Source organism: Zeus faber (assembly GCF_960531495.2).
Source record: "Zeus faber genome assembly, chromosome: 7".
In the NCBI taxonomy this organism is placed as follows: Eukaryota; Metazoa; Chordata; class Actinopteri; order Zeiformes; family Zeidae; genus Zeus; species Zeus faber.
Window position 1 is genome coordinate 15,161,026 of NC_137203.1, and position 14,295 is coordinate 15,175,320.

The window sequence follows — 14,295 nt, forward strand, 5'->3', positions numbered from 1 at the left end:
ATTGGGAAATTTGGTGTTTTCCGTTGTTGATCGTGTGACTTCAGATGACAGTGGATGCCTATAGCTGGGTTATTGGTGGGCTCTCAGAAAATGCCCCAAAAAACTCCATCTCTAAACACTGAAGTATGTCAGTATGTCAGTTCGGGAAGTATGAAGTGCTTCGAGTGCGGTGACATCGGGCAGAAGCGCCTCGCTCGCCCGCCGGCTGCACCGGAGCGCGGAGCCGGAGAGGCAAGGAGCGCAGGAAGTTCCTTCCCCCGGAGGCAGAGAGTGTATGACAGGTTGAAAACGATCACACTGATTAAATAACATTGGGTTTAGGGTTATTGCGCCCGGGAACGGGGGGCTCTGTCCTCACTCCGTCAGCGGAGGGAACCGGGGAGATGGGGAGTTGGAAACCAAAGGGCTGGTCCGTGAGAGCCAGGGAAAAAAACAAAACTCATTCAGATTTTACGTCCATTGCCGACAGATTGTCCAAGCGATCGCATCCACACTGGACATAACGTGCTGACTAACGCATTGTAACCATTATACCATTATAACCATTATAACCAACCGCATTATAACCGTCATCTAATGTGGGAACAGACTCCATACGGAACTTCTCCGTGAAGGAGGCCAATGTGGGAATGACTACCGACTGCCTTTGCCAGATATTTTTTGCCGAGCACTGTTATGGGTTCCATGTGGGAAAGGAAGGACTTGAAGCACTTGAAGGACGTTGTGTGAGATATCTAGACAAAAGAAAGCAAGCGGGGGAAAGAGACTGACAAATAGTTTTAGTTATCTGAAACAGTGTTTACTGTCGTGTTTAGGAACATTGTTTACTTAGACAATTTGACTACAGTATCAAAAACGAATAGATTATTTTCCACTTCGGCACTTTGGTTCCATTTCATTGTCTTTCACTTGCCTTCTTTCTTCTTTCCACCTCCTTCGCTTCATGGTACACATATTATGTTCTGACGTCATTTGAATTACATTACATGGCTCCCAAAATAATAATAGGGTAAGAGTTAACAGCGGAAGACGTAAGGCTGGCAGGAGCAGACCAGTATCACGAGCAGCAGCGGCTGTGTCCCCATTTCATCAACTGGTTGAAGCATGGCAAGGGGCTGGCTACTTCCAAAATGCACACACACACACCCACACACACACACACACACACACACACACACACACACACACACACACACACACACACACACACACACACACACACACACACACACACACACACACACACACACACACACACACATATACACCCACACACACGGATCAGAGTGGGAGAATGTCTCTTTTTTTATTGCACTCTTAAATTCAGACATTAGTCCAGATTTTGTTTCGCAGGAGACGCAGAAGCATCCATTGGTTGCAGACACACCAGTTTATTGTAGAGAGTGGGCTAGGTGGAATTAGCCCAGGAGCAGATAGACACGTGTCATGACAAGGGCTCCTCTCCTGGAGTGCTTTTTACCTGTTGCTTGTTAGACCAACCAACGAGCAACAGGTATGCAGGTATGCGGTGGCTGCTGGGCGGAGTAGCCAGCTGCCAGCGGTTACCTGTAGTGGTTGCTGCAGCTGCTTCTCCCCCGGGTCCTACGCCGGACACCCTGGATGCCGCTGTAGCCAGGCGGGAGGGGGCTGCTGCTGTGTCCCTTCCCTGTGCCGGAGAGTCCCTGTTCAGGCGTCAGTGTGGCAGTTGCGCCGACCACAAGCCACCCAAGTGGGGTTTTCAGGAACCTCCGGCATGGAGACACAGACCACAGGGTTGTAGACACACCAGTTTGTTGTAGAGAGTGGGCTTGTTGGAATAAGCCCAGGAGCAGAAAAACACGTGTCAGGACAAGGGCTACTCTCCTGAATGAGTGTGGGGATGGGGGTTTTACCTGTTGCTCTTTAGACCAACCAACGAGCAACAGGTATGAAGTCACTCTGATCCTGGGTTCCTAATTATCTAGATCCAGTGGCTGCTCAAACCACACCACCAACACACCACAATCATTAATCCAGCACTACCTGTCCCTCCCTCCATTCAGGGGTCCCTTCCTGGTGGCCATGGGGAGGTCGTGGCACAAGGAGGAGTTTAACTGCGCCCACTGCCGCACGTCACTGGCGGACATCGGCTTTGTGGAGGAGCAGGGTGTCGTCCACTGCGAGCACTGCTATGAGGAGTTCTTTGCCCCCAGCTGCAGCCGCTGCCAGTCCAAGATCCTGGGGGTGAGTGGGGGGTGGCGGTCAAATGGGAGAAGAAGGGGGGCGGTCACACATGAGAATAATCTGTAGGTGGTTGGAGCGTAAAAATCGATTAGAGGTCTTCAAGGGTCATCGAAATTCGGACCTGACCCTGATTGAACCGACCGTTTAGAATCTCCCCACTTCCTGCACGACAGTTGTTTCTCTAAGTTTCTCTCTTGCCATCAGGGAGAAATAATAATCCGACCCATTCCCAACCTAATCTGTGCCACATATTGAAATGCTGTAACACTGTTATATAACCCGCTATACTCTGTCATGACTCTCCGTTCTGTCTAGACATTAAGACACCGATACAGATGGTATTTTTTTGCGCCAGTGTGCATGTCAGCATGCTCTGTTCTCCTCATCCTACAGTTATCTTTTATTTACAGTTTTTGGAAGGTTATTTTTAGATCTGAACCGAAAAAACCCCAAAAACAAAACATGATATTGTTATGGCGACCTCCATATTATGGCTGAAAAACAAAAAGAAAACCAACGGCTCCATGATGTTCGTCAGGATTAGTCTCCGACACCTCCGGCACCTGTTGTTAGGAGGCCAGGGCTGATATGGGAATCCAACATGACGGCCATGCGTGGCTGCTCTTTGGGGCTTTGTCAGTAAGGACACATTCCAAATCATTAACCGCTCCTTTTTTATTTATTTTGACCAGCCCATGGCCTCTTTATCTTTTTCTCTGTCGTGATGTTGTTCATCCCATTCCTCCTACTTGAAATGATAAACGTTGTGCGTCTTGTCCCCTGACCTCCAATTCCCCTAAAATGAGCTTCTAGTCCCATCCCATCCTGAAATAGTAACTTACAATAGAATATCTCTTTATCGTCATTGTACAAGTAGAATACAACAATGTGTTCTCTGCATTTGACCCGTCCTATACCTAGGAGCAGTGGGCAGCCTCAGTGCAACTCCAGCTCTTTTGCCAGTGCCTTGCTCAGGGGCGCTGACAGGAGTATTAACCCCTAACATACGTGTCTTTTGATGGTGGGAGGAAACCGGAGCACCCGGAGGAAACCACACACAAACACGGGGAGAACATGTCAACTCCTTAACTTAAACCTAGTTCTCATTGCTTGCCCCATTGTCGATTGGTGTTGGAGAAAGGCGTGCACATATACAGAATATGCCACCTTGGGAAAAATGCCATATAGAAAATAGACAAATCAGAAAAAGACCGAAAAGACCGAACGGAAATAGTTAAATATATGAGAATATAGAGATTATACAAAATGTGATTCTATGCACAGGATAAGTTCTTGAATTGGGTATATGGGGAATAAATTATAACTATAAAGCTAAAAACAAATGTGTTTAGACATAAGTTTGCATGTATTTCTGGCTCTAAAATCCCAACCCATGCAAAAAACACTGAAAACAGAAACAAAAAATGTAAAAAAAACAAACAAAAAAAAACCCCAACCCCTTACCCCCCCTTACACACACACACACACACACACACACACACACACACACACACACACACACCCACACACACACACTGGAACCACAGTGAATACACATGAAAACTGTGTGTGTTTACTAAGGAGTTCTGTCAAGTGCATCTAGGGCAGAAACAGGACATGAATGATTTAAAATGTAGTTTCACCCTCCGGTTGGAGAATCACTCCACCCAATGCACAGTCTGAGAGAATGCCAAAAAGTGGGCCGGGATGGGGCATGTAACTCACGGTGAATTGGGAAACAGGGTAAAAGGTTAGTAGAAATATGTAATACAAGGCTGACAGGGTTCCACGCAAGGGCGGGTGGTGTGTGGGATCGGACCACCCTGACATTTTTCTGTCGGTTCTGTGAGATGGAGAGCCTCTAAAACCACCGATCTACATCAGCGCCCTCCCTGCCCTACGTCACGTCCACGTCAACCAGTAGATGAGGCTGCCGGGCCACGCGCTTACTTTCTGGAATGCCCATTTGATCTTGAAACGTTAATATTACGGCCAGGGCGGATGGGTTTCATCGGAGGACGGTGACGTATTTCGGTTTGCAGCTCAAAAATATCGCTTACAGTGCGCCGCCGCAGCTTTTAAAAGTCAATGCGATAAACTCCTTCCAAAGGAAAAATCGTAACTTCCGATAATAGTTCCATCTCTAACTGTGACTTGGACCGTTGCCTTCTTGTGGCCTTTCAAGCCTCCCTATAAAGTATTTTTATCTTTTTTTATAGGTATTTATCGTGAGACAATAGCCATATTGTTCAGAGCTTTTACCACCTCCCAGTAACCCGGGTCAGTTGAGCACTAAATTTAAGCGGAGCTAAATTGGGATTAGTGAAGCTGGGATGAACCTGGTTCGGGCTGTGATGTCACTGTCACACTGGCTGTATTGTTCTGGCTTTTGTTTCGTAGGCTTAAATCCCCGGTAGACGTACACCGTCGGAGAGAAACGGAAGCTTTGCTCCGCTCGGCCCGAGGTGATTGGGAGGGAGGGTCGGCGCCCACAGGTGTTAGTTTCAACCCGGGGCGCGAGGAAGCCCGGATCACGGGGTTTTCCCTCTTCAACGGCTCTGACATTTATCCCTCACATGTTCTGACTCCTTTCGGCCGCTCGGCCCTTTCAAGCCCCGATTTCTCACACATTTTCAGCCGACTTATCCCCCTCTCATTAACCTGTTCTCTCACTCCCCCGGCTGCTAATCCCCCGCGCCCCCCCCCAGCACCGCCAAACCAAACCACCAGCACTGCCGTATCCCAAGCCCTGCCCCGTTCTCACATTTTTAACGGTGAGAAAGTGGCTTTTATAAGCCCGGTCATGAGGTTCCGGGAGGAAAAACCGCTCTGTAAATTTTCCAGTTGGAGGCACTGGGAGAAAGAGCCATGGCTGTAAAGGAGAACAGTTTTGTCTATGTAAAAAGTGGAGAGAAAAAAAAAAAAAAAAAAAAAGGTCGAGTTGATATTGGTTTCATTGCCGTGACTCCGAAAAGTGTCGGCTTTTTGCCGAAGCAAAACTACCAGAGGTCCCTCAGCTTCTGTAAGACTGTCTCACAGATCCTCCGACAAAAGTTGACGTTGCGGTCAAATGCTTTCGAGGTGGACGTCGCTCGGCCCTTTGGGACGGTTTAGCGTGACGTGAAACAAGGATGATTACTGTAAATTCTATAATTTTCACGTCATCACCATAAGCGTACATATTAGACCATCGGCGTTGCCGGTGTGTCAATGTGACGGTGAGTAGAATCGTCTGTTAGTGACGGACGTAGGAGCCTCGGCAGGAGCCTCGGTAGGAGCGTTATTCGATGGATCACACTGAATGTGAACGTGAATCTCACTATGCTTAGGGTTAAGATTGAACTACTTAGACCCTGTCACACAATCGGACATTCATTTAACTCAAAGCGGAATTCCCAGTCTGTAGACACCCTTTAAGGCACATGTCTTTACATGTAGAGTCATGAAGGTTTTTGTGTGTGACACAATAGGAGGTGTTGTTTTAAAAATACAATCAGGCCCAAATAATGGTTGATCTAGTACATGTACATTAATAAATAGATAAATAAATAACAGAATTATAAATTTATTTATTTAATATATTTATTGATTTATTTATTACTTAATTATTTTTTTATTTTAAAATAAATATACGGATACAGATATAAAATATTAATATTAATTAATAAAATAAAATAAAATAAATAAACAAACACAAATATATTAAATACAAATAAATACATAATAATTTATGTATGTATTTAAAATAAAACTTTTACAAAAATAAGTTCATGGAGTCTTTACTCAACCACCAAATGCTTCTAGTCCTACGTTCTTTGGAATCATCTGAGTGAGGTCTTCAACCAGAGTTCTTCGGGTTGCTTTGTAAAACGCTAGATGTATCTAATCCCTGACACACACAGAAAACAACAACAACAACAAACTGTATATTTTAATTAAATTTAAGTAACCTATCGCTATGTGCCGCCACCAGGAAGTGATCAACGCCCTGAAGCAGGCATGGCACGTCCACTGCTTCCTGTGCGCTTCCTGTCAGCAGCCGATCCGAAACAACACCTTCCACCTGGAGGACGGGGAGCCCTACTGCGAACAAGGTGGAGAGGACCCCGTGCTCCACGCTCCATGCTCTGCGTTATTTCCATTTTTTTTCTTTATGCGACGAATGCTTAAATACCTTGTGATGCGCCTCTCCACGTAGACTTCTACACCTTGTTTGGAACCGGTTGCCACGGCTGCGAGTTCCCCATCGAGGCCGGAGACAAGTTCCTGGAGGCCCTGGGCTTCACCTGGCACGACACCTGCTTCGTGTGCGCGGTGAGTCCGTCAGGATGCAGGTCACACGGAGAAGGCTGTGGAAGCAGTTTGTGGAATCATATGATGAGTTTTATGAGGATCCCTTCTTCCCATCATAAAAAAAAAAAAACAAAAAAACCTTTAACTTAATCTGCCTCCCATAAAACTGACACAGCTGCAAAACTGCGCGGCAACCATCAAAATGTCACTCTGTAGGAGAGGTTTTGCACAGTTTAACATACATATTTCAGTTAGTAGCTAACAAGCATAAATTATTAAAGACAGTAGTTGAACTTAAAATTCTTCTAAATTCTCAAGAATACCTATAATTTGTCTGTTTGTTTCATCTATTTTGCTGAAGTTAATCCATTTCAGTAAAATCAGCATTTTTTTAAATTCTTATATTTATTTTATTGTTCGATCTGAAGGACACAAATGTGCTGGTTATGAATCCGCGTTGTATTCGTTTGGATTAAATCAGCAAACTAAAGACGAGGTGCTTTTTCGTGCGTTCGTGTTTCGTGTGTCACGTTAGAAATAGGAAATGGTTCCGTTTCTCGGACACAGACTTCCATATCAAAATTGAAAATATTCGAAAAATCGCTCCGGTTTCCCCTTCTTTGTTTGCTTTTTTGAGTGTTGATTTGTAATGGAATATGTGAAGTGAACGCTGATGGAAGGATTCTTCATCTTTCTCATGCGTTTTTGTTTTCCTCAGGTGTGCTGCACCTCCCTGGAGGGCCAGACCTTCTTCTCCAAGAAAGACAAACCTCTGTGCAAAAAGCACGCTCACACGCTGAAGATATGAAGCTCCTGAAATCCATCGCTTTGTTTCCTTTCCCCTCGTTTTTATTCACTCCATGGGTGGATGGATCAGCCTGACGAACGGCGTTTATCCGGTTTTACACCGAATCGGAAAAGCGCAGCCAACGTTGGGATCTCTCCCTTGGGTGGCTGTCGGACGACCTGCGTCTAGATTTTGCATCGAGCTGCTTTCCAGTCGGATCCTCCACTGCACTGTATCTCTTCTTTCTTTTCTTCAGTTTTCCCAAAACTTGCCTTTGCTGTCCTGACCGAATGACGGGGCGCTAGAAACGCCCTTTATAAGTGTTTGATCTGAGCTCCTTCAACTTTTTTTTTTTTATATCATTTTTAATCCTTTCTTTTCTTTTTTCTATCCCTCTTATTTTTAATGCGTACAATAATACAAAAGCCTATAGAAGTAACTTGCAGTTGAAAGTAGGTTTCAACAACGCAGCTTCGCGACTGGGACTTGCGGTCGTAGTGTTGATCCGAAACTTTTACGAGAGTCGAAAAATTGTAACATCTCCCGGAGCCTCAATCGGATGAGGACATCCGGCACCACAGAGGAGGCAGTGCTTATCACCTAGCGGGCGGGGCTTGCCAGAGATGAGCCATGTCTTATCACAGCTGGATCCGACTCGCCGCAGAAATGAATGGACTTCCAGTTTGTTTGCTTGTCGTTTGTCGGATTCAGTGTAAAGTCGGCTTTAGTCCACGCAACACTCCTTTTACCAACCAGTGAAATAATAAAAAAAATAAAAATAAAGAATAATGATACTAATGTGAAGAAACACTATAAACAACAATATTTACGATATTATCCACAGCCCAGACCACCATGTCAGGATTTTCAGTCTTTAAAAAAAAAAAAAAAAAGTATTTGCTTGCCACAGATCTGGACCGACAAGCATACTAGTGGTGGAACAGTGCTGTATTTTTTATTGTAAGCAGATATATAAAAAAAAAAAAAAAAAGATGAAGTTAAAAATCTTGAATATTTGCGCAGAGATCAGTCCTTTGGATTTATTGAAGCTTTGAGTAGAATATTGAGCGGCTTCCCAAAGATAAATTCCAGAAAAGAGAAGAATGTGAAGGCGGGAAGAAAAAAATACACATCACAGATGGATGCTCTCCTTTGTGCCGTCAACCGTTTTATATATTTTATGCTGTGTATTTTGACGAAAAATAAATGTCCTACTGAGTGTAATGTGTCAATTTTAATGTCGAATACTTTTATCCCTAGGTTTGTCGCAGTAGTTGTTGCTGTAGTTTTCGTACCATTTCTGAGTGTCTAAATGTCCACCATTATGTTTTTATCCGCCAGAACCGATGGGCACAAATCAATTTAGGTTCATATTTCTATATTTTGTTTCTCCAATACTGTGACATATCAATCTGAGGAGAAAAAAAATAAACAGCAAGAAAAATAACTTAGTTTTACTTTATTAACCACACAGTTCATGCACCGAAAAAGTAGTTCGATAATAAATAATTCCTGGTTTGGACCCGGAAGGCGTTCATATCCTGTGCGTGGTTGTGGCTGTGATATCTTTCACAGCGGTGAAATATAATCTTCGGATTCAGAACCACCTTTATTATTGTTTTTCAGAAAGCGTAAAGTCGCTTTTTTCCAGCCAGCGAGCTACAGTGGAGCCTCAGAGAGAAAGTGAAAAGCCGAATTTAACTGAGAATTTCCTCCAGCCCGAGAAGGAGGGGAGTGAGAGCAAGGAGGAGAGGTAGAGTGGCGACTTTAGAGGGATAGAGAGCAGATAGAGGGAGAGAGAGCAGATAGAGGGAGAGAGAGCAGATGGAAGAATGTATAACAGATAGAGGGATAGAGAGCAGATAGAGGGATAGAGAGCAGATGGAGAGATTTTGAACAGATAGAGGGATAGCGAGCAGATAGAGGGATACTGTAGAGAGCGATTGAGAGCAGATAGAGCAATATACTGTAGAGCAGATAGAGGGACAGAGAACAGATGGAGGGATATAGAGCAGATAGAGGGATAGAAAACAGATAGAAGGATAGAGAGTAGATAGAGGGATACTGTAGAGAGCGATTGAGAGCAGATAGAGGAATAGAGAGCAGATAGAGAGCTTTAGAGCGGATGGAGAGCAGATAGAGAGATGTAGAACAGAGAGAAGGATAGAGAGCAGATAGAGGCAAAGAGAGCTAGAGAGCAGATAGAGGGATAGAGAACAGATAGAGCAATTTAGAGCGGATAGAGTGCAGATTGAGGGATGTAGAACAGAGAGAAGGATAGAGAGCAGATAGAGGGATAGAGAACAGATAGAGCAATTTAGAGCGGATAGAGTGCAGATTGAGGGATGTAGAACAGAGAGAAGGATAGAGAGCAGATAGAGGGATAGAGAGCAGATAGAGGCAAAGAGAGCTAGAGAGCAGATAGAAGGATAGAGAACAGATAGAGGAGAGGAGAACTGATGGAGGGATAGAGAGCAGATAGAGGAAAAGAGAGCTAGAGAACAGATAGGAGGGAGGGAAACCTTGTTTATTTGGTTGAAGATTTCTCAAAATCTCCATGAAGCATAACATTGGAAATAGGATCAACGATTGGATTTATTTTATTTTATTCTTTATTTTTGTTAGATATTCCATATTGAGCAACATTCTCCCTGCGTCCGCCCAACATCTGGTGCAATTTCATCCAAATCTCCGACATGATAAGATAACACTTTTTATTAAATACATACAGTGTTATTTTAGGTTTGGACAGTCTGCTTGTACCAGTTGCACCTGTGTAGACGTGTACTGGTTCCCCACCGGGATATTATGACGGTTTTGATGACTTTGATATTATAAATCATTTTCCTCAGACACTGATAATATGGTTTGGTAACTTTCCCTTGGACCGCCTGGGAATTTTCTGAAAACATTGCGGGCAAAGCAACGTTTTTCTTGGCACAGGTAATAAAAAATATATATACTGTTAGTGGGTATTAATTTAACCCACTACCACACTATTTCTTAGTGTAGTTTTAGTCTTAATCTTAATCTGCCAATCTACAAGCGGCTGTTAATGTATTCACTGGCAGTTACACTTCTTTAAATATTTGGGCTGAAAAAACCCCCAATTTTTTTGGACTGAAAAGAGAGATATGAGAGCGATAAACATGTTGACAGGGTATGGATCTGTGGATCCTCTTCCCTCCCACTGTGCTCGTCTCCCATGTCTAACTGATTGGAGTCGCTCGCCCCGGATCCACTGAGATGAGCTGCCTTTGTTCCGGGTCACACAGGAACCTTCGCGGAAATTCAGGGATCGAATCATACGACTGTGAAAACTTCATACTTGGGCTGCCTTGGATCCAAAACGCATTTAAACTCGCATAAAAAAAAGAGGATTAAAGAACATGCATTTATATTATATTAGATTCATATTAAATTATATATATATAGATAGATAGACAGATAGATAGATAGATAGATAGGTAGATAGATAGATAGATAGACAGATAGATAGATAGATAGATAGACAGATAGATAGATAGATAGATAGGTAGATAGATAGACAGATAGATAGATAGATAGATAGATAGATAGATAGATAGATAGATAGATAGATAGACAGATAGATAGATAGATAGATAGACAGATAGATAGATAGACAGATAGATAGATAGACAGATAGATAGATAGATAGATAGATAGATAGATAGGTAGATAGATAGACAGATAGATAGATAGATAGATAGATAGATAGATAGATAGATAGATAGATAGATAGACAGACAGATAGATAGACAGACAGATAGATAGATAGACAGACAGATAGACAGATAGATCATGAGACCAGCTCCAACCGTACTCAATAAGGCTGCTGCACCTCCGTTATTCACCGGTAGGGGGGGAGAGAGAGAGAGAGAGAGAGAGAGAGAGAGAGAGAGAGAGAGAGAGAGAGTGAGAGAGTGACAGACAGAGAGAGAGACAGACAGACAGAGAGAGAGAGAGAGAGACAGACAGACAGAGAGAGAGAGACAGACGTTACGCGGCGTGAGTCCGTGGCTTCACCTCCAGAGAGGGAGCAGGGAGCAGCAGAGGAAGCTCCGCGCACCGAGACCGCAGTGGAGGTACAGTGTAGTGATGGCTGTGTTTACCTCCCAACTTTAAACCACTTTTAACCACGCTCGATGTGAGAGAGGCTGGCGGTGTGTGAACGCTGTTGTCCTGTTGTTGTCCCGCTTTTGTTCGCTGTTGTCCTGCTGCTGTCCTGCTGTTGTCCTGCTTTTATCCTGTTGTTGTCCTGCTTTGAGCCCACTGTTGTCCTGCTGTTGTCCCGCTTTTGATCGCTGTTGTCCTGCTGCTGTCCTGCTGTTGTCCTGCTTTTATCCTGTTGTTGTCCTGCTTTGAGCCCACTGTTGTCCTGCTGTTGTCCCGCTGTTATTCTACTGTTGTCCTGCTGTTGTCCTGCTGTCATTCTGCTGTTATCCTACTGTTGTCCTGCTGCTGTCCTGCTGTTGTCCTGCTGTTGTCCTGCTGTTGTCCTGCCTTTATCCTGCTGTTGTCCTACTTTTATCCTGCTGTTGTCCTGCTGTTGTCCTGCTGTTGTCCTGCTTTTATCCTGTTGTTGTCCTGCTTTAATTCCACTGTTGTCCTGCTGTTGTCCCGCTGTTATCCTACTGTTGTCCTGATGTTGTCCTGCTGTCATTCTGCTGTTGTCCTACTGTTGTCCTGCTGTTGTCTTGCTGCTATCCCTTATAGTCTTTTCTATTTGACTCTATTTTAGTCAATTCTATTTTACCCTTCTCTACTCTATTCTATTTGACTCTATTCAAATCTATTCTATTTGACTCTCCTCTTGTCTATTCAATTTGACTATATTCTAATCTATTCTATTGACTCTATTCTAGTCTATCCTATTTGACTATATTCAAATCCATTCAATTTGACTCGATTCTAGTCTATTCAATTTTACTCCATTGTAGTCTATTCTGTTTAACTCTACTCTAGTCTATTGTATTTGACTCGACTCTGGTCTATTCTATTTGACTAGATTCTAGTCTTCTATTTAACTATTTTCTAGTCTATTTTATTTGACTCTACTCAAGTCTATTGTATTTGACTAGTTTCTAGTCTTGTATTTGACTCTTTTCTAGTCTATTCTATTTGACTCTATTCTAGTCTTTTCTATTTGACTCTACTCTAGTCTATTGTATTTGACTCGACTCTGGTCTATTCTATTTGACTAGATTCTAGTCTTCTATTTGACTAGTCTATTCTATTCGACTCTACTCAAATCTATTGTATTTGATTCTACTCTAGTCTATTCTATTTTACTCTATTCTAGTCTATTCTATTTTACTTTATTCTAGTCTATTCTATTTTACTCTACTCAAGTCTATTGTATTTGACTAGATTCTAGTCTTGTATTTGACTCTATTCTAGTCTATTGTATTTGACTCGACTCTGGTCTATTGTATTTGACTCGACTCTGGTCTATTCTATTTGACTAGATTCTAGTCTTCTATTTGACTCTACTCAAGTCTATTGTATTTGACTATACTCTGGTCTATTCTATTTTACTTTATTCTAGTCTATTCTATTTGACTCTATTCTAGTCTATTCTATTTTACTTTATTCTAGTCTGTTCTATTTGACTCTACTCTAGTTTATTCAACTTGACTTTACTATCTTCTGCTATATTATACTATATTCTGCTCAACTCCATTGCAGTCTGTTCAACTGTAGCCTACTCTACTGTATTGTTTGTAGTCTACTCTACTCAACTGTAGTTTATTCTACTATATTCTACTATAGTCTACTCTAATCTACTCCAATGTAGTCTACTATACTCTATTTTGCTCTGCTCCACTGCAGTCTGTTCTACTGTCTTCTACTCTATTCTGCTCTACTGCATTTTACATTATTCTACTCCGCTTCTTTGCCTCTATTATATTAGACTCTATTGCACTCTACTTTATTTCACTCAATCCCATTCTCTCCTAGTCTATTTCAGTCTCTTCTACTCTACTTTCTGTATTCTACTCTAGTCTATTCGACTCATCTCTACTCTCCCCTCCATTCTACTGTATTCTGTTGTATTTCTACAACCAGGTTGTCCAGTCAGCTTTACTCATTATTTTAATAGAATTCCATCAATGCACAATATACTACGATGATCTGTAGCAAGTTGCAGTCGTGTGCAGTCGGACCGAGTCCCTGCTTGCTTTCACTTTTGGAGTTTTATTTTTACTGGTTAGTTTCCACTGTAAAGCACCAGCTGCTCCACATGCATCATTATATTCCACCGGTGGTCTTATCAGTTCGTTTCATATTTAAATATCAGAAAAAATTGTTAGAAACGTTACAGCGGAAAAAAACAACTTAAAAATTACTATTTTTACTACTTTCATGAATTCATGAATCCTCATCAAACAAGTCACTGATGCTGAAGGTGAACATTTTGGGCTTGTAGACTAGACTACAGTGGAGAAATAATATCACACAGATGTTTGCTCTGAATAATATATTGTAGTTAGTTACAATTAAAATACTCCCGGCAGTTTTCACAAACTCTAAGTTACAAAAAAATAAAACTTGAGTGTGAGCCCATTCGTCACGAGTTCTCCCAAAAAAACAACAGAGCCAGTATGTTCCCCGGACCCCAGGTGTGAGACTCCATTTACCCACTTTATGTCCCGGGCTGAGAGGGTTTAAGGACCTCTGTTCCATATGGTGATAAATATGTATATATACTGTATGTGTATATATATATATATGTGCGTGCATGCGTGCGTGTAGGAGAAAGGTAGCGCTGGCCGATCTTAATTATTTAGACTCGCTGAAGTGAGCCGACCGCCTCGGGGACCCGAGAAGAGGAAGAGAAAGAATTTGAATCAACCTTTCTACAGCCTCCAGCACAGACGAGCCCTTAACACAGCCATACTACACACACACACACACACACACACACACACACACACACACACACACACACACACACACACACACACACA

At 42.7% G+C, this 14,295-nt stretch overlaps 2 protein-coding genes across 5 annotated transcripts in view; both read left to right on the top strand.

Annotated features, from left to right (window-relative positions):
• The window catches only part of LOC307232698 (PDZ and LIM domain protein 5-like), a 77,958-nt gene extending 69,427 nt beyond the window's left edge, over positions 1-8,531 (top strand). For all 3 annotated transcript variants that reach the window (XM_080003818.1, XM_080003816.1, XM_080003817.1), the window contains 4 exons: positions 2,043-2,223; positions 6,197-6,317; positions 6,422-6,537; positions 7,235-8,531. In XM_080003818.1, coding sequence (XP_079859944.1) covers positions 2,043-2,223; positions 6,197-6,317; positions 6,422-6,537; positions 7,235-7,324 — 508 coding nt within the window. In that variant the 3' untranslated portion in view covers positions 7,325-8,531. The remainder of the gene's footprint in view (positions 1-2,042; positions 2,224-6,196; positions 6,318-6,421; positions 6,538-7,234) is intronic.
• Positions 8,532-11,278: 2,747 nt separating this feature from the next.
• bmpr1ba (bone morphogenetic protein receptor, type IBa) overlaps positions 11,279-14,295 on the top strand; it is a 96,415-nt gene continuing 93,398 nt past the window's right edge. For both annotated transcript variants that reach the window (XM_080003830.1, XM_080003831.1), the window contains exon 1: positions 11,279-11,409. The gene's annotated coding sequence lies outside the window, so the exon portion shown is untranslated. The remainder of the gene's footprint in view (positions 11,410-14,295) is intronic.